The sequence below is a fragment of the Hemitrygon akajei genome, chromosome 1, assembly GCF_048418815.1.
Source record: "Hemitrygon akajei chromosome 1, sHemAka1.3, whole genome shotgun sequence".
Taxonomy (NCBI): domain Eukaryota; kingdom Metazoa; phylum Chordata; class Chondrichthyes; order Myliobatiformes; family Dasyatidae; genus Hemitrygon; species Hemitrygon akajei.
This window is the reverse complement of record NC_133124.1, coordinates 139,460,167-139,480,679: the sequence shown is the minus strand read 5'-3', so window position 1 is coordinate 139,480,679 and position 20,513 is coordinate 139,460,167. Positions and strand designations below refer to the sequence as shown.

The window sequence follows — 20,513 nt, the reverse complement described above, 5'->3', positions numbered from 1 at the left end:
TGGGGAAGGCATAGAGGAATAAGGGCCTAATACAGGCAAATGTGATTAGCATACATAGGAATCACAAACAAGGTGGAATGGAAGGGGCCACTTCTGTGCTAAACAATTCTATCATTTTATTATAAACATTGTACTCAACAATTGAATTTCTAGGACTTTATAGCTGGTAAATCTTATCTCTATCCCAATTCTGATTTTCTTTGACTTCAGGTTAATTTATAGCTCACAGGGGCACTGATCAATCAACCAAAAACACTTTATCATAACTGCTTTTAAGATTTTTTGACTGTTGAGGAACTGAACATTGGCATCAGAATAAAGAACCCATAAGTCTCAGCAATTTCCAGCAAAAAATGTACATTATTATCAAGCGAGAAAAATCTTGCTTTCTCACTTGTGGTTTTTTTGGTAGAAATATTTACCTATTTTCTTGTGATATCAACTGAAGTAGTAGAGCCAAAGTTACTAACAGACACTGAGTTCCCTCTGCATGAGAGCTGGTTTATTGTGACATAGAGTTATCTACCTGTGGTGGAATGAATGGCTCCTCCAGAAATCCACTACTATCCGACTGACAACTATTTTCTCTTTTAATATCTGCAAGGAAAAGATACATACATAATCAACATAGCATGGTAATCAACCAAAATCATTGTGACCGTAAAAGAGAGTCTTCATAAGTATTGTTTATCATTCATTTCCCCCAGATGTACCTTGAAACATTATTTTTGCACGTGGAGTCACTGTTGTCAACTTGAAAACCATGGTGGTCAATTTTCACCTGGTTTCTTGTAGTGAGGGTGACTATTGTGAGGGTACTAGTGAAAACTCTAGTGATACTTAGAACACCTGATACTTTCAACAAAAACAGTGATAGGAATGTAGGCTGTGAAAGGACATCAGGAAATTGTAAAGAGTTGTACAGTTGTAGAGAGATTCAGAAAGGAAACAGGTCCTTTGTTCAACTGGAGTCCACACCAACTATTACTAAACCATAATGGAAATAGATAGTTCAGTAAGACGGTATAGATTTGCCAGATGGAGCATAATGTAGGAAAATATGAAAATTGTCCACATTGCCAGCAATAAAGCTTATTATTTAAATTGCAAGAGACTGCTTGTCTCTGAGAGAGGAAGTGCCGTGCGTAACCGGTGTCCTAAAGGATTCATTAAATAGTTTGTAGGGAAGTGAGCCAATAGGAAAGCCATTCATTTTCCTGCACTGCCGCTATTGGAAGTGGTTCTGTAAGGAGTCTGTATGTCCTCCCCGTGGAATGTGTAGGCTTCCTCCCACAGCCCAAAGATACACTGGATGGATTAACTGGTCATTGTAAATTATCTTGTGATTAGGCTAGGGTTAGTTGGATTTGTCAAGGATTGCTGCGGCGGTGATGCTCTAAGGACCAGAAGAGCTGGAAGGGCCTATTCCTCGTTGTATCACTAAAGAAATAAAATGCTGGAGGAACTCAGCAGGTCAGGCAGCATCTATGGAAATGAATGAAAAGCCAGCCCCTTCATCAGGACTTTGTGTTTTACATGTTTGCTTGCTTTACACCCATTCACAAACTGAGAGAATTTAAAGGAAATACATGAGAAAACACTTCACTATAACATCTAATAACATTAGAACCACGGATTCATTATTTTCTTGCCTCATGTAACTAGAGCTTGTGGATTTTCAGAACCTAGCTGTAATGATACACAACCAACTGTGCCAGCTTCCAGAATGTCGATGCTCTGACCTGGAATATCGATGACTCTCCGGAATATGGATAGCTGGTGCAGCCTCTTTAAGGATTCACAACCTTTCTGCTAACTGGCCACTATGTTTTGATGCCAAGATCTCAGTATTTAAGGATCACCTGAACGAAGGGTTAAGTGCTCAATCATAAGCTCACTTGGATGTTTTGTACTCAGTTCTAGTTTCAGTCTTGTACCCTGTTTCGATACTAGTCTCAGATACTCAATCCTCATGGAGATCTCTCATCACACTACAATTGAGCCAAACATGTATCCAATGGGGTATCAGAGTCTCTTGGCCTCCATGGCCAGCCACAGTGAGAGGATTTCTAGACAGAACTTGCATGTACATGACCTCCAGGTTGCCATGGTCGATCACGTAAGGCTGTTAGACACTCTGCAGAGCTAGTACACCTTCTGACCCAGGGTAGTTTTGATGGTGATCCGGGTTCTTGCCATGGCTTCCTCACTCAATGCTCATTGGTGTTCAAATTCCTGCCGTTCCGGTTCCCTTCACAGCATGGAAAAGTGACCTTCATGATCTCTCTCTGACCGGGAGACCCCTGACCCGCACATTGGTAATGAAGGTCAGAGATATGTGTGGTTTTGGAAGGATTCATGGCCACCACGAGAAAGGTACATTATTATCCCTCCAGAGCAAACAGAGCCTTGGATGGTCTGATGAAGACGCATCAGAGCAGAATCAGCAGCCGACTATGTTATCGAGTTCTGGACTTTCTCACAAGGGAGTGACTGGAATGGGTAAGCCTTGGCCACTCTAAACCACCATGGACTCCAGGGCAAACTAGAGTATTTCCTCACCCTAGGAGAGCCAGCAGGGGACCTGATTGATCAGTCCATCCACTTCAATAGTCGTCTGGCAGAGCATTCAGGTGCAACTACATCAAGGTTGAAGAGGGTTAGCCCGAGCCTGGCATCAAAGCATCGCAGTTCCACCAATCACTCACCGCCCCTCCCACCCCCCCCCCCCCCCCAATGTCGGACCAAACCCTGCCCACCTCCTGTTCAGGACTCAGTCAAATCCTTGCAGATTGGTTATAGAAGGCTCTGTACCGATGCTAGGTCCCAGTGTTGGAGTCACATCTGCTGCTATTACTGTGGGGAGACTGGTCACCTGTGGGCAAAGTGCTTGAGGATGCAGTTGTTGTGAGAACTGCAAAGACTGTCCTGCGCTGGGAGGACTGCAATGGGAGCAGACACCACTCCTAACCCTATGGATTCTGGCATCATGCTGAAGGCAGAGATCTCCTGGGTTAAAATCCAAGGAGAGGTGATTCTGGAGCAGTTGTTAATTTCCTGAACTTGGGAACTGCCCGTCGGTTCAACGTACCACTGCAAGAGTTGAGCCAGTCCACGCCTGCAACTGTTTAGATTCAGGGCAGATCCAGCATCCAACACTGGTCTTGCAGATGAGGGTTGAGGATCATGTGGAGGACATTAGTTTCTACATCATTGACTCACTACTCACACCCCTGATCCTCAGGCACCCTTAGCCATCCCAGCATAAACCTTCATGAACTGGAAGGTATGGAGAATCATTGCTTGGTCCAATCATCGTAAGAGGGTATGGTTGCACTGTGGGGATCTGACCCCCAGGCTCTCCCAAGACCAACGACCATCAAGCATGCAGACTTCAGTGTGGGATAACCTGAAGCCTTCTGGAGACCTAGTTCTGACCTCAAAGACAGATGAGCAGTCCCAGCCAATGGGACTGTGTGACTTCCGACCCTGTGCACTGGAGAGTGGGAATCTCTAGTTCAGGAGATGCCGAAGCAGTCAGGAACTCTTGCAGATATGCTTTAAGGATCCTGCTGCCAGGTTCCAGCTAAGGGAAATACTCCTAAACACAGACCCTTGGAACCTGTTCTCGGTGGTGTAAGGACCAGCTGTAACACCTCGTTACCATCACCTGAGACTCTGAGGTCTGTCGAATTACCCGTCACCTAAAAAGCCTCAAGAGTCATCCTTGAAGGAATGTTCCGAGGAACTTGCAGCATTCAGACTGGTCAAAGTTGCTTCTATTTACAAGGACTTGGAAGAGGAATTCAGCAAGGGAAAGGCCTTGAATCTTCCACCGCTCCAACCCTACGACTGTGCTATAGACTTAATGTTAGGTACTTGTCCTCCATGGGGTTGCTCTCAAGTCCAGAGAAAAGTACAATGGAAGGGTATATAAAGCAGGATCTTGCCATGGGTTTCATTTGGCCCTGCACCTCACCAGTTGGCACAGGTTTCTTCTTTGTATATAAAAAAAATGATATATAGGAGCCTGTGGCCATGCATTCATTACAGAGGGGTAAACTGCATAATGGCCAAGAATCATTACTCCCTTCCACTCATGAATATGGCTTTTGGATTCTCCAAGAGTATTCACGAACCTAGACTTATGAAGTACATGCAATCTGGTCTGCATGGTCTGGAGGGCAATGTGTGGAATACCGCTTTCAATATGCTGACAGGGTACCTGGTTATGCCCTTCAGTCTTGTGAATGCTCCAGCAGTTCTTCAGACCTCTTCAAACAATGTGCTCTGGGATACTCTCCATAAGTACACCTTTGTCTACTTGGATAATAACCTAATCTTCTCGGAGTCCATGGAGGAGCACATCACTCACATCAGTGACATTTTAAAGAGGTTTCTAGACCATGGAATTTATGTCAAGCTGTTGGAGTCCTAACTTCACATGACCACTGTTTCATTTCTGTGTTTTATCATCTCTAATGACAATCTCAAGACCCAGGCAGTCAGAGATTGGCCACCACCATCCAGTGTGAAACAGGTCCAACAATTCCTGGGGCTTGCATCATCATCAGGAATGTCAGCTCAGTGGCGGCTCCACTGAAATCCACGGGCCCTTTTGTTTGGACTACTGAAGCGGAGGCTACCTTTGCAGAACATGAACAAAGGTTCTGATCAGCTCTCATCCTGGTTTCACCTAATGCAGACCTTCCCTTCGTCATGGAGGTGAGCACCTCAGACATCGGACTGGGTGCAGTGTCGTCTCAATGGTCACTTTTGCCTTCATGTGCATTCTTTTCCAGGTGATTATTCCTGCAGAGAGAAGCTATGACATCGCAAATCAGGAACTACTCGCGGTCAAGTTGGCATTGGAAGAATGACATCACTGGCAGGAGGGGGCTAAGAACCCTTTTGTCATTTGGACAGACCTCAAGAACCTGACTTACAATCAGAAGGCCAAGAGACTGAATTCCAGGTGAGCCAGATGGTCTCTTTCTTTAACTTCATCCTGACCTATCGACCAGGGTCAAAGAACCAGAAGCCAGTTCCCTTGCCCCATCAGTTCGATGAACCTGAGTGAGAGGAGCAGCCTACTACTGTTGTGCCCCAAGTCAAGGTAGTGGCACCAATTCATTGGGGAATCAATGCCCTTGTTCGCAAAGCCCATGCACAAGGGGAGGTTCCTAGGAACAGTCCTCTGGGTCGGCTGTTTATCCCAAGTTCCATCCAGTCTCAGGGACTCCAATGGGAACATTCAAGAATGACCCAGGTATTGCTATGTCCTTTGGCTTCATCAAGAGAAGGGACTCGTAACCCGGAATGGTGAAAGAGGTTCGACAATATGGGCAGGATGCGAACTGTGTGCCCAGAACAAGGAGCCCCATACCCAACCTCAAGTGCTCTTCCACCCTCTACATTTTCTGAACAGACCATGGGCAGACATCTCCATGAACTCTGTCATGAGTCTTCTGCCATCCTAGGGGAAGACTGTCATCATGGTCATTGCTATCAATTTTCAAAGGCCTACAAATTCATTGCCTTGGACAAGCTGCCGTCTGCGTCGGAGATGGCCGAAATTGTCCTAGACCAGGTCTTCAGGACCCATGGATTTCCAGTGGACATTTTCACGGATTGTGGTGCACAACTCATGTCACTTTTCTGGAGGGCATTCTGTAAGCTGATTGCAACAGCAAGTCTTTCCACTGCTCCAACAGTCAGATGGAGCAGGTCAGCCACAATTTGGAACAAACCCTGAGATGCCTAGTTTTAGAAGAACTGATGAGTGGTGCGACCATTTGATGGGAGCAGAGATTGCTCACAATACTGTTTGAGTGCCAGTTTGGGTATCCACTGCCACTCTTCCCAGAGCAGGAGGCCGAAGGTCTTGTCCGACACTGCAAGCAGAAATGGACTAGGGTGAGAGAGACTTTGCTGGTCTCTACACGGAAGGTGGAAACCAAGGCTAACTGAAGGAGAAAACAGAGACCTGCTTTGCAGCCTGGGCAACCGGTCTAGAAAGTTGGTGCCCAAATTCATTGTATCTTTCAAAGTCCTCAAGAAATTAAACCCTGTGGCTTACATCCTGCAGCTCCCCAAGACCTTGAAGATCTAAATTAAAAGCCCCTTAGCCCAAACACCATGAGCCCAGCTGCCACCCAGGTTAATCAATGGGGAACAGGTCTTCACAGTAAGAAGAATTTTGGATTCATGAACTGTTTGGAGTGTTGGGCAGTACCATGTAGACTGGGGAAGATTCCGACCCAAGGAGAGTAACTGGGTGCCTGAAAAGGACATCTTGGATCTTGCTCTTACCTATAACTACCATCACAGTCTCTCTGAGCAGCCAGGGCCGTCGGGAGATGGCCATGGGGAGGAGGGTCCTGTTACAATACGCACCCAACCACACAAGTTTCCAGAATTCCAACCCTCTGACTCTCTGGAGTCCGGAGTATGGATAGCTGGTGTGGCCTCTTTAAGGATTCATGACCACCACACTAATGTGCTGCCATGTTCTGATGCCAAGATTTCAGTATCTGAGGATCACTTGAAAGGAGGTTCAGTGCTTAATCGTAAACTCATTTGGTTTATCACCAAACATCTTGTTTTGTACTCAGTTCTAGTTTTAGTCTCGTATTGTGTCTCAGTCCTAGCCTCAGATACTCCATCACTTGGGTCCTAACCAACCTCATCAAGGTCTCTCATCAAACTAGCTAATTGAAATAATGTTAAGAGATGGCCCAACTGAAAGCTCAGAGAAAAGAACATGTAGGGGTATCTTGTTTCTTCATTACAAAGAGTAGCATAAATTTGCATTTTTTCTGGAACTGGATTCTTGACTTCGTCATTGGCAGATCTCAGTCAGCACCGATCAGTAACAACTCCTCACTCATCATCAGTGTAGATACACCTCAGAGCTACCTGATTAGTCCCCTGCTCTACTGTCTTTACACGCACGACCCTTGCTAAACTTAGCTCCAGTACTAACTACACATTCAGTGATGCTGCCCTCACTCATCACTGATGGTGATGAGTTAGTGTACAGGAGTTAGATAGAGTATCTTGTTGATTGGCGCCACAATAACAACCTCTTACCCAATGTCAATGAAACCAGGGAGCTAATCGTTGACTTTAGAAAGAGGAAGTCAGGAGGTCATACTGCTGGGTCAGAGGTCAAGTAATCAGCTTCAGTTTCCTGCGTGTTAACTTCTCAACTGACCTGTTCTTAGCCTAGCATTTTGAAGCAATCGCAAAGAAGTCATGGGACACCTCACTTTCATGTACGTTACCAATGACTCTTAACTAATTTCTGCAGATGCAGATGCTGGCTAGGATAGCAACTCCAACACATAGGAAAGCAAGAAGCTAGAGAGAGAAGTGGACATAACTTCTACAGGAAGTGTAGTTTCAAGAAGGCATCATCTCCACCATCCAGGTCATGCACTCTTCTCAATGTTACAATCAGGCAGGAAGCACAGATGCTTGTAGTCTCATGCCACCAGGTTCAGGAAGTTTCCTATAACTATCAGGTTCTTGAACCTACTTGCAAATCCCTAATCCTACCACAACAATGGAACACTGTGGACCAGCTCTTGCAATACTACAGACATCTTCTCAAAAATTTGCAGTTACGATGGTGCTATTGAATGCATGTGACATCTTCCTGGTAGTCGAAAAGCTAAGAAATCTGACTAAAAGACATCACTGAAAATACCTTTTCTGAGGTAAATTGAGTTAAATTATTGATGCAAAACAGTGAAGGGGTGAGCAATGGCGAGGCGAGTTTGGAGGATGAACCATTGCAGATGGAGTTCTGATGCCCGTACAACTGGCCCGGGAGTGAGGTTCCATCTCTCTGGGCGCCATGAGGAGAAATTGGAGCCCAGGGAGAGGAGATTCGATTTCAATGTTCGTACAACTGGCCTGGGTGACAAAATCTGGGTCAAGAGCGAGTAGCTGAGCAGCGTGGTCTAGGCCTGGGGCCCCTTTGCAGCAGCAGTGCCTGGGTCTTAGTGTGAGATACTTTCGGCTGTTTAGACAATTTAAACACTGGCCCAGATCAGAGGGGAGAGACAATTTCACTCATTCTCTGTGATGTTCACTCCTCTCTCCTGGGCACTGGAGCCTTTCGCTGGGGACAATTTAAATGCCATCCCAGATAGACTGAAAAGACAGGGTATTGGTTGGGACGAGAGGCGATTTCACTTGTTCTCCATGACAGTCTCTCTCCAAGGCACAGAGGCTATGAAGACTGCCCTGGCTGCTGTGCTCTGTGCCCACTAATATGATGAACTGAGAAGTGAGGTGTTGGGCCCAGCTGTTCCAGGGCTCGGATCTGAGGACGAATGCTGGTGTTGTTTGCATCAATTATTTGCTTGACTTGTATTTTTTTCTTTGTTCTCTTTCGCATTGAGTGTTGTTTTTTTATTTTTCTCTTTATTCTTTTTTTTTCTTTAAATTGGGCTCTTTCAGGTTTCTTGCTTTGTGGCTACCAGTGAACAAGCAAATCTCAAGGTTGTAAAATTTATACATTCTTTGATAATAAATGTACTTGAATGAATGAATGTAGGCCATGCCCTACTCCTTCAGTGTTACCAAGAGGACACGGCCACAATCATCATGAGGAAACGTTGGAGATGGATTGGGCACGTGATGAGAAGAGAGGCCAACTCCAATGCATACTGTATGTAACAATTTTATGTATAATTTAAATATAATTTATTTCTGTATGTCATCTACTGCTGCAAGCATTTTTTTTTATTTTACATGCTCCTCATGTAAAATAAACTTAACTTGAATACATACACCCATCAAATAGCAGGCCTGGTTTGTGCAAAGAGCGCAAGACCAAATATACCAGAAGGCCTCCATGATGAATTCATGGTGACTGGAAATAATAGTCTGGGCTTCCAGTCTCATCACTGTGTTAACCAAGACCTTAAAAAATATTTCATGTGTAAGGGGGTTTCTTCTTTGTATTGGGGTTCCTTCTTTTCTTTATGTTACTGCGTATATTCATCAAAATGGCTTCTTTGTTTTGTTAAAAGTAGGAATGCTTCTTTGTTATGATAAGTGCTTTCTCTCGCAGTTTGTTTGGGTTAAAATTACTGATAACGAGAATTGTATTCATTTGTTAACCAACTGGGAATAATGTTATTCTTCCTTCTGGGTTTGTAAGCTATTGTTGGCGGGCATTTTGGGGAGTCGGCGCGATGGGGTGAGAGAGAGAGGACGCGATGCTGTAAGCTGGGCGGCGGAATGGACCCCGAGCGGTGGTCCAAGGCCAGGATTGTCGGCGAGGAGAGGAGACGAAGACAGACGTGCTGGGGGTGCTTGGTTGATCGCTTCGGGTGGTCCTGAGCTGCGAGTCGAGGAGGTCTGAGGTGATCAAATGGTGGCCAGAAGACTTCGTTAACTGAGCTCCAACGGTTGTGCACGAAGTGGTTTGGACTTTGATAAGTTTGGCGCCTTTTCTTTATTTTCTTTTCCTTCATATATACTGTACCGTTATTAATCACTTAGTTCTAGTAATCGCTATAAAGTGTAATCATTTAATCGCATATGGTATACCGTCTGTTATTTGGCGAGGCGGGGACATCACACAGCATCTGCTCAAGCTGATTATCCAGTTTGGCGGGGCCAAAGGCTGCACCCCCTAGACGGAAGCGAGCTGAGCGAGCCTGAGGCGAGCCAGGGGGCTACACGTGCATGTGACCACGAGGAGAATGACTGATGAAGTAAACATGCTGTTTGTGCTGATCTTCCACTACGGCATGAATTAAATAATCAAATTTCCCATTCATGTCTCATTATGTAGAGACATTCATTAGGCCTCAATGGATAGTGCATTGATTCCCTGTGTAAAAAAAATCTATAATAAATCTATATAAATTCTATATAAACTCAAGTTTTGAACTTTAATACTCAAATTTCTCATTAATCCACATATTAGCCAGACTAACTGTATTGTAAAAGGTGAAAGATTTATATGATCTAAAGAAAAACCAGAGTGAGCCTCTCGAAGACTCTCCATATTTTCTGGCCAAGAAAGATTTCCAGCCATGCCCTACTCTTTCAGTGACATCAAGAGGACACGGCCACAATCATCATAAGGAAATGTTGGAGATGGATTGGGCACGTGCTGAGAGGAGAGGCCAACTCCATCATCAAGACAACACACACAAAATACTGGAGGAACTTAGCACGCCAGGCAGTATCCATTGAAAGAGTAGTTGACGTTTTGGGCCGAGACCCTTCGGCAGGACTGGCTCCATCATTAACACATCACTTTACTGTGTCCCTGAAGGGAGGGGGAAATGCCAGAGACCAAAGACAACTTGGCACCATACCATAGAGGCAGAAATGAGGTCCCTGAACCACACCTGTGGCACAATAGAGAAGATGGCCAAGGACAGACAGAGATGGAGGGTCTTCACTGCCCAAAATGCCAGTGGTGTAAGTACTAAGTTACTGTATTGTCACACGCGCTGCAAGCATTCAAATGATCTCTGCACTACTCAGTAATACCTCACCTACTAAATTTGCAATGCAAATGAGTTACTAAGAAATGAGATAAATCTGAAGATATGCAAGGAGATATCAGAGACTAGATTAGAAACATTACTGCACTGCAAGATAGTCAAATTTTTCTCATAAATAATAATGAATATTATAATCAATGTACCAACTACATTGAATTACATGGGCATCATCTACAGACAGAGCTGAATGGGTTCACTAGACTGGATTAAGATGCTGGTCATCAATTTTGGCTTTACACCATGCTCATTATTAGCCCAAAAAAAAAACAGAATACAGGAAGAACCCAGTGGGTCAAGCAACATGTATGTGGGCAAAAAATTTGAGTAAATATCTTGAGTCAAGCCCCTGCATTGATCCAAAGGCAGATTCACCACCTGAAATGTCAAATTGCATTTCTTAATCTCCTTATATACTGCTTGACCTACTGAGTTCTTCCATAATTTTGTTTTTTTGTTCCAGATTCTATCATTGACAGTTTTGTTTGCCTTCATTATTAGCCAACTTCACTTATCAAATTACTTTTATATTATTCCTAATACAACCTTTTCTATTTCTACTTTTCCACCTTCATTTACCTGGCTGTCTATTGATGAATTTGATTTGTTTACATCTTCTAGATTTTATTGCTGAATGATTGGAATCACTGTTTATGGAAACAGCAAGATTTGTGGAGACTTTGCAGCACTGAGGAGAAAATCAGACTAAATTCTCCCAAGAAGAACAATTCCAGCTTGTATCTCAGCCAATCAATGCAAATCAGGATTAGGACCACAAGAAGGTTTCTGTTGTCACCATTGATTCTTCATGCCGCTGTTCAGCCTCCCTAAAGGAAAGGCACAATAATAACCAGAGGCCTTATGGTGGACAAGGTTGGAACAAATATGATACTGTAGATGAGAGAATGCAAAAGTACTCAGACGGAGAAGATGGCAACTGGGTGGCAGTCTAATGGATACTGGTAAAGCCCACTAATGCCCAGGATGTCTATGGATGTAGAAAATGGACAGGGTGAAGAAAATAGGTCACCAGATTTGTTGGTGTGTTGTGGCTGGAGATCTTGCCTGCTCTCCTCACAGAATTGGCCTTTTTAACGACTTATCTTTCAGAATCCCAAGAACACTTGGAATTAAAACCAAAAAACAGGAGTCACTGTCAAAATGCTGGCAGAAGATCTTGTCTTGATCAGCAAGCAAATTAATTGGCCAGATCTGATGGCGCTAAACGGTAACTCTTTGGCTTGCATCTTTGGAAACAGCTTTATTTCTATCTTTAATATCTCTTTTCTTTTCCTTTACAGGGTTCTTTTGAAGACCCTGACCTGGAATTACATTCTGACTTCAATTCTTTGCAGAAGTGGGACCTGCTCTCGGGGCCTCACGTCAGGCAGCTTTTTGATATCCCAAGGACGCGGAAGATGAGTGCCTTCAGGGTTCTGGATTTTCGTGGCTCTGGAGACGTGTTGACTCTAGGCTGATACCCCTGACTGAAGTGTTGCAGGAGAACACAGAACATCGGGAGCAGTGGGTTGTGTGTCCAGAGATCTGAGACGTTCCGGGGCTGACTTTCTGGGTGCAGAGCTCAGAAAAAGTGACGCAACAGACTTTTAACATCGTAAATTAGCGAGTTGTTTGTAATGTTTCCCCTCTCACTGTGAAACGGGGACATCTCTTTTTCCCTTATTAGGGAGAGACAGAGAGAGAGAGAGCCTGTGGTATGTAGAACCAGGTGAATGTGTTGTCTTTGGGTGCTGTAAGTCTGTGTCTTTGCTGTTGCTTGCTGCATGCTTAAGTGTTTGGTGGAGGGCGCTGATGCTTTTACTCTGGTGGGGGTCCATTGCCATGCTGATGCTTCTGCATGGGGGGGGGGGCTTTGGGATTCTAAAGTTTAACTGTCAATCATTCTTTGGGGCACTTCTCTGTTTTTGTGGATGTTTGCGAAGAAAAATTTTCAGGATGTATATTGTATAGATTTCACTGACTTTCCACTAAAAACCAAAGCAATCAAGATCAAAATATTGCTCTTCTGGATGTTTGCATTAAATTTTTGACACTTCTCTTTCATTTATAAAAGTTAAATTTCAGTGAAATTCTCTACTCATTCAGCTACATATGTTATCTGCCTTTGTAATTTATTGAGTTATATTCTTTCCTCTAAATTGCATCACTTCTTGCTTTTTTGAATTTCATTCACTATGTGTTGCCCATCTCACCGGTTCCATTCAATTAAATCTGTTCCTTTAGATCTCATTATGAATCTGTTCATAAAGAATGTAGAAATGATTTTACACTAGATGGGAAAACGCTGTAGGAACTCAACAGGTCAAAGGAATAAACAGTCAACATTTTGGGGCCAGAAACCTTCATCAGCAATAGATGGGCTAGATTTGCCAGCTAAGGCTCATAAAACATCCAGGCATTTTTTACCATTACTGGTAACAGGAATCATGGGACTACATCCTTGATTTTTCAATAAATCAAGCACTTTCCTGATGGTGCTAATGATGTCACAAAGCTCAATGTCCTACCCCTCCCACAATTTCTGACTAATAACATACAAAGGAAAGATTGAATAGGTTAGGACTTTATTCCTTGGAATGTAGACGATTAAGAGGAAATTTGATAGCGGTATGCAAAATTATGACTGGTAAATGCAAGCAGACTTTTTCCACTGAGGTAGGGTGGGAGTACAACTAGAGGTCATGGGTTAAGGGTGAAAGATGAAAAGTTTAAGGGGAACCTGAGGGGAAACTTCTTCACTCAGAGGATCGTGAGTGTGGAATGAGCTGCCAGTACAAGTAGTGCATGCATGCTCGATTTCAACATTCAAGAGGAGTTTGAATAAGCACATGGATAGTAGAGGTATGGAGGACTATGGTCTATGGAGGGCAGGTTGATTGGAGTAGGCAGTTTAAATGGTTCAGCATGGACTTGTTTCCATGCTGTACTTTTCAATGACTTTATGACTGTAACGGCACTGATATCAGGAAACTAAGTACTTTCTCAATGGTTATTGCATGTACCAACACGTTTTCAAAGGTTTAATTTACTATCAGAGAAAGGATATAACCTGAAATCCTTTACACTTCGCAGACACCCATGAAATAGAAAAAAAACCGCAAAGAATGAATGAAAGAAAAATGTTAGAACCCTAAAGACGCTCCCCACTCACACAAAGGCAACAGCAAAAAAAAATCAACCCTCCCTCCCTGCTTCAGCAAAAGCATTGGTCTCCCCAGCACCCACCATGCAAGCCCCCAAAGAGACCATGACCTATAGTCCATTAAAAACTACTTTTAAAACAAATATCCCTGTATGATATACTTGATTATGTGTATGCTGTTGTGCTGTGCGTATGAATAGCTACAGTTCTCTGCAATTTCAGTGTCTGCAGGGATGCATACATCATATATATTAGATGAAACTGTCTTAGACTATGAATTTTTTTAATTTTAAGAAGTAATTCTTAGCAGTAATCTGTCTTAATATAGGTTCGTATTGCATCCTTATATTACATCTTATCCTCACTTCCATTGTCTGTTGCTTTTATTATGTACATTATTGAGACATTTTTAAGATGAAGGCAATAGACACATTTTAGTAAAGGCCAAAGAAAGGGCAATACTCCTGGAGAGGAGAAAGAATTATTTTGATAAAGGAAAATTATTGGATACTGATTCTTCCACATATTTCTGCCCTTCTGAGTTTGGTGAATCAGTCCATGAATACTACCTCACTATTCATCTTTTGTATGATGTATTTATTTTGTAATTCACAGTAATTTTATCTTTGGGTGGCGGGGTGGAAATTTATCTCTGCCAAAGGAGGTGTAGGGTGCTCCTTCCCTCCGCTAGCCTGCAGGACTCCTTTGGACAGGGTGTAGCACCAGTTTAGCCTCCCCATCAGGGTCACGTTAAACCAAGGGAGCTGGTGGTGTATGAGCAGCTGGTGCAGATCATGTCCTGGTTATGTGACCACTAACACCAGGCAGACAATCTCTGAAGAGTATTGATAATGGCTGGGGTCAAACATCTTGTAAAGACACATTGCCAGAAGAAGGGAATGGTACATAACGATGATGAAGTTAGTAATTTTTATGTATTGCATTCTGCTGCTGCCACAAAGCAACAAATTTCATGATGTCTGTCAATGATAATAAACCTGATTCTGAAGTCAGTAGGCAAGAATCACAAAAGGAAGGGATGAAAAGACAATGGTTATGCACATTTTCACCTTTTCAAAGGAACAACTGTAGGGCTCTGAGGAGTCATCATCATCATAATCATTATGTGCCATGTTGTATGAAGTCATCATTATGTGCTGTGTTGTATGAGATCATTATTATGTGCTGTGTCGTATGATGTGGGCGATCATGTTCTCATGACAATGACTGTTCTTCCCTTCTTCTGGAGAGTGTCTTTACAAGGTGGGTGACCCCAGCCATTATCTGTACTCTACAGAGATCATCTGCCTAGTGTCAGTGATCACATAAACAGAACTTGTGATCTGCACCAGCTGCTCATATGACCATCCACCTCCTGCTCTCAAGACTTCATGTGATCCTGATCTTGGTGGGGTGGGGAGCTCAATCAGATGCTACACCTTGCCCGAGGGTGACCTGCAGACTAGCAGAGGAAAGGAGTGCCTTACACCTCCTTGGGCAGAGACGTACGGTATCTCCACCCCACCACCCAATTACAAAGATAGGTAATAAGTACTGACAGCCACACATGGAAAAACTGAAATGTATTAAACGCCTGAGATTAAACAATATGTAAATATATTGCTAAGAAAACTATTGATAATTTGATTCTTCATTGGAACGATGAGATATTTACTTCCCATGTTCAATATTCTATGATTAAAATATATACTTACCTGAACAACTTTTGTTAGCAGCCATTCTTGGAGAACTATCTTCATCAAAACTCTGCATCTAAGACACAAAACAAATCACTTAATTTAGTTTGTTTTCCCCTTGGGTTTTCAACAGCTATATCCGTGTCAGTTTATTCCCCTTGGATTTTCAATGGCTATATAAGTGTCAGTTTATCAGTTGCTAAAATAATTAATCAAACAGAGCAAAAAATGTCACAAAAACCATGCAGAATGCTTTTCCCAGTATTGTACTGAGGAAGCATCCGAGCAGCAATTAAATCTTTTCAGGTGAAATGTTAAACATAAGTTAAAACAGAAATTACTAGAAATATTCAGTATATATGGCAGCATCTGTAGAGAGAGAAAAAAGTATGTTTGGAAACATCAATACATGAAACAGTAACTCTGCTTCTCTCTCCACAGATACTCTCTGATATGTTGAATATTTTAATAGTTTTTCTTTTTATTTCATATTTCTAGCATCTGTATTTTTTTTTGCTTTTCAGGTCAGGAGGGCATGAAATATGAGGCAACAATTAAAGATTCAAAAACTTCCTGCATTAAACAATTTTATCTTTCATGCAAAATAGGGCAGAATTTTGAATACATACTTCTGGAGTAACAAATTATTTGGAAAAGTAGTTTTAATTTTAAATAAAACTCTGTACAAGTTAAAGGAATGCATCAGTTAATTGGGAAATCAATTTAAGAATTTTCCAATAGATAAAGAAATGCTCAGAATCCTCAGTTAATAGATACTCAGTGGCCCACTTTATTAGGTACACCTGTACACCTGCTTGTTAATGCAACTATATCATCAGCCAATCATCTGGCAGCAATTCAGTACATAAAAGCATGCGGACATGGTCAAAAGTTTCAGTTATTATTCAGACCCAACATCATAATGGAGAATAAAAGTAATCTAAGTGAGTTTGACCGTGGAATGACTGTTGGTTCCAGATAGGGTGGTTTGAGTATTTTAAAAACTGATCTCCTGAGATTTTCCAGCACAATAGTTTACAGAGAACGGTGTGATAAACAAAAAGAACATCCAGTGAGCAGCAGTTCTGTCGGAGAAAATGCTTTGTTAATGAGGGAGGTCAGAGGAGAATGGCCAGCCTAGTTCAAGCTGAGAGAGGAAGCCGATAGTAACTCAAAAATCCACGTGTTTTGCAGAAGAGCATGTTTAAATGCTCTTTGAATGGGTGGCATGGTAGGATAATGGTTAGTACAATGATTAACAGTACAGGTGACCCAGGTTCAATTCCTGCTGCTGCCTGAGTTTGCACGTTGTCCCTGTGACCATGTCGGTTTCCTCTGGGTGCCTCAGTTTTTCCTACAGTCCAAAGACATATCAGTTGGTAGGTTAATTGGTCATTGTACATTGTCCCATGATCAACAATCACATGTTGTTGGGCATTGTGGCTCGAAGGGGTGGAGAAGCCTATTCTGCATTGTATCTCAATAAATAATTTTAGAAAAATGCACAACACATTGAACCTTGAGGTGGATGGGCTACAGCAGCAGAAGACCAGGAGTAAACACTCAGTGATCACTTCATTGTTTACAATAGTTACCGAACAATGTGGCCACTGATTGTACAGTGATGTTGTGAAGAAAATTAGAAAGTCTGCAGTTTGAGAAGTTTTAGAAGTAGCAGAAAATGACAAATGAACTATCAAAGAAAGAGAAAGATATACACAAGCTGTTTAACAAAATGAAATAAATTAATGTTTCCATAACCAAGTAGTATGGTGAAGCAGCAGTTAGCACTACAGGATTGCAGCTTTAAAACTTTGGGTTCCTTCCTAATGTTGGGAGCTCTCTGTGTCGGGTAGATATGTTTTGTTTATAACCATATGGTGCTCTGATTTCTTCCCAAATTCCAATGTTATTCTGGTGGTTACTGCAGGTTTTCCCTATACACAAACATGGAGTTAATGGGTAATTGCTGGTGGGCTATATGGCGTGTTTCTATACTATAAAATTCCATGACTCAATGACTCATTCAAAGAAAGAGCAAAAAATGTTAAATGTATATTAGACACTGTGTGGATAAATTGTGGTGGGCAGCAAAGAAATGGCTGTAACATTTAACATCCATTCTGCACCTCATATTCTGCCTTGGTAGTCTCCAAACTGATAGCATAAGTATCAGTTTCACTAACTTCTGGTAACAACAGCTCTCTGGCCTTCCTTTGTTTTCCCTTATCCCTCTGCCTCCATCACTCCATTTTTCCCTTCTTCCATTCTCTCCATGTGCCAATCACTCTCCTGCAGTCGGTTCCCCCCTCAACTCTTTCCCTTTATTTCATGGTCCACTGTCCTCTCTTAGCAGCCCTCCACTTTTTCCTACTGACCATCTGCTCTCTTTCTTTCCAGATCTGTTGAAGGATCTCAAGCTGAAACGTCGACTGTCTGCTTTCCCTTATGCTCCTCCATGCTGCCTCACCGGCTCAGTTCCTGATTTTCAACATTTGCAGTCTTTTGTGATTCTAGTCTGTTTCCAATTTTGTTTTCACTTCTGGAGGTACAGTAGAACAGTACAGCACAGGAAAAGGCAAACCAGCTAAAAAGTAAATCAAACCCCCCCAAAAAAACAAATCCCTCCACCTCCCCCATATTCATGTGCATGTCTAAACATCTCTGAAAAGGCTCTACCACCATACCAGGCATCCACCACTCTCTGAGTAAGAAACTTACCCTTCACATCCCCTCTCACCTTCAATATATGCCCACTGCTATTAAACATTACTATCCTGGGAAAAAGGTACTCCCTGACTATTCTGTCTATGCCTCTCATAATCTTATAAACCTCTATCAGATCTCCCTCAGCCTCCACCACTCCAAAGAAAACAACCCAATATTTTTTTCAGCCTCTCATGATAGCACATGCACTCTAAACCAGGCAGCATCCTGTTAAACCTCTTCTGCACCCCCTCCATAGCCTCAGCATCCTTCCTATAATGGGGCAATCAGAAATGTATGCAATACTCCAGATGTGGCTCAACCAGAGTTCTAAAATGTTGTAACATACCCTCTTGACTTCTGAACTCAATGCCTCAACTATTAAAGCAAGCATTCCATAACCCTTCTTAACCATCCTAAAAACCTATGTTTATGAATCTATGAACTCTCTGCTCACTGACATCGTTAAGGGTCTTGCCCTTAACAGTGTACAGTCTCCTTGCAGTTGCCCAGCCAGGGTGTAACTCCTCACATTTTTATGGTTTAAACTCCACCTGCCATTTCTCTGCCCAGCAGAAATGGGAGAATTCAATGATCCAAACAAATATCATCAAAGTATGAAAGATGTTAAGAGAGCACCGTTGGACAGATCAGAGCTAAACCCCTGGTGGGATACAATGCAGGTAGACAGACTAGTGACACTCCTTCAAAGCTCACTACAGAATAAGTTAAGTAAACAAAGTAAGGAGGCTAAATAAGAAAAAAAAATCGGGTGATGCTGGAAATCAGAGTAACACACACAAAATGCTGGAGGAACTCTGCAAGCCAGGCAGCGTCTAGGAAAAGAATACAGTCAATATTTCAGGCCAAAACCCTATTGTTAATCAATAAAGAGCTACTCACACTAATCTCGCCATAACTAACCATTATGAGCAGCATTGACTAGTCTTTCAGGCAGTAATCTCCAGATTCCTATCAATTTTTGAGTAACACTTTTTAAGGCTGGGGTAGGATATCCACATGGATGGAGTATTGTTCAATGGACAGAAATCAGAGTGGGAACATTCAGTTTTACAGACAGTTCCTAGTAGTTTGTCATAGATACTTGTCCTGGCCTCCAATAGTTCCAATTTATTTCCAAGACTCTGATGCACAGGGAGTGTAATACATTCAAATTAACTATTGACAGAGGTGAGTAGGAAAGTGAAATATAGAGAGACACAAAGAGAAAGGAAAGAGAAGGTAACTGAAGAAGGAGAAATGCTACAAAGTTAATCAGTTTACTAGATAGAGTAGACAAAAGATTTGATACAGAAGATGCAGATAACAGGAAGCATCAAGGGGTAGGGCAACATCTCCGAGTTTAGACAACACGTTGACTGTTTCTCTTTCCACAAAAGCTGTCTGACATGTGAATATTCACACCATTTGTACTTTTCACTAACATCAAAAGTTTTTTAAAAAATTTCAGAAAAGGGATTAGTCTGTAATTCAATCATTGAACTGCCATTTAATACACACTGGTATGCTGTCTAACATTCTCCAGTGAAATATGATAACAATATTTCCAGTTCAGAAACTTGATTTGGTACTTCCAGGCACCTTAACCATGACTTCTGCATCAGAGATGCGTGGAATGCCATTGATCCCTGTGGAGCCCTTGTGGGTCTCATTGTGCTGGAAATGACATTTAGTGGGCACTTTCTCAACAACTAGATCTTCCCAACACATTGCTGGATTGGTTCCACCATCAGGCTAAGTCCCTTAGTTACTTTCAATTATTCTTATACTTTCTCAACTTTACAGAAACCACCAGCACCATCCCCCATCCATCCCTAAGTTCCATACTGCAATAATCTAACCTCCAGCTAGCAAACCCATGTATACCACGCTGAAGTATGATTCCTGGCTTTGCTTACCTCTTCAATTTCAAAGGATTCTGGTAACTTGTCACATATGCCATGCTTCAGCTTCTTTGCATGGAGCATTTGAAATTGAAAGTTCATGTCTTTGGCTTTGGCAGATGCTTCTGGCAGGGGATAATCTTGGGCTATTTTCAAATCAAGAGACAAACCAGGTACATTTCTCTGATCTTCATTCTGTCCTACTTTCCATTGTGATATGATGCTGTCATCTTGAGGAGTAATTGTATGAGCACAGAGGAAAGCATATTTTCTTTCTCTTCCTAAAGTGCTCAAAGTATTCTCATTATTTCCCCAGTTTTCTTCAGGTTTTTGAGCATCCTCAATGTCTTTAGAGGGATTTCTCTGTGAAATGTTTTTCAGCAGTGCTCTGTGTTCATTTTTTGTGTCCACCAGTTGCATCTGCACACTGTTGAACTCAGACAAAACTTTTTGGCTGGTTATTTCTGTGAACAAGAACAAAAGTACATTACAACACACACAAAATGCT

General features: G+C 42.3%; 1 protein-coding gene across 6 annotated transcripts in view; it reads right to left on the bottom strand.

Annotated features, from left to right (window-relative positions):
• The window catches only part of itprid1 (ITPR interacting domain containing 1), a 141,597-nt gene that overhangs the window by 51,828 nt on the left and 69,256 nt on the right, over positions 1-20,513 (bottom strand). For all 6 annotated transcript variants that reach the window (XM_073052475.1, XM_073052465.1, XM_073052507.1 and 3 more), the window contains 3 exons: positions 20,021-20,469; positions 15,414-15,471; positions 527-597 (listed from right to left, as the gene is read on the bottom strand). In XM_073052475.1, coding sequence (XP_072908576.1) covers positions 527-597; positions 15,414-15,471; positions 20,021-20,469 — 578 coding nt within the window. The remainder of the gene's footprint in view (positions 1-526; positions 598-15,413; positions 15,472-20,020; positions 20,470-20,513) is intronic.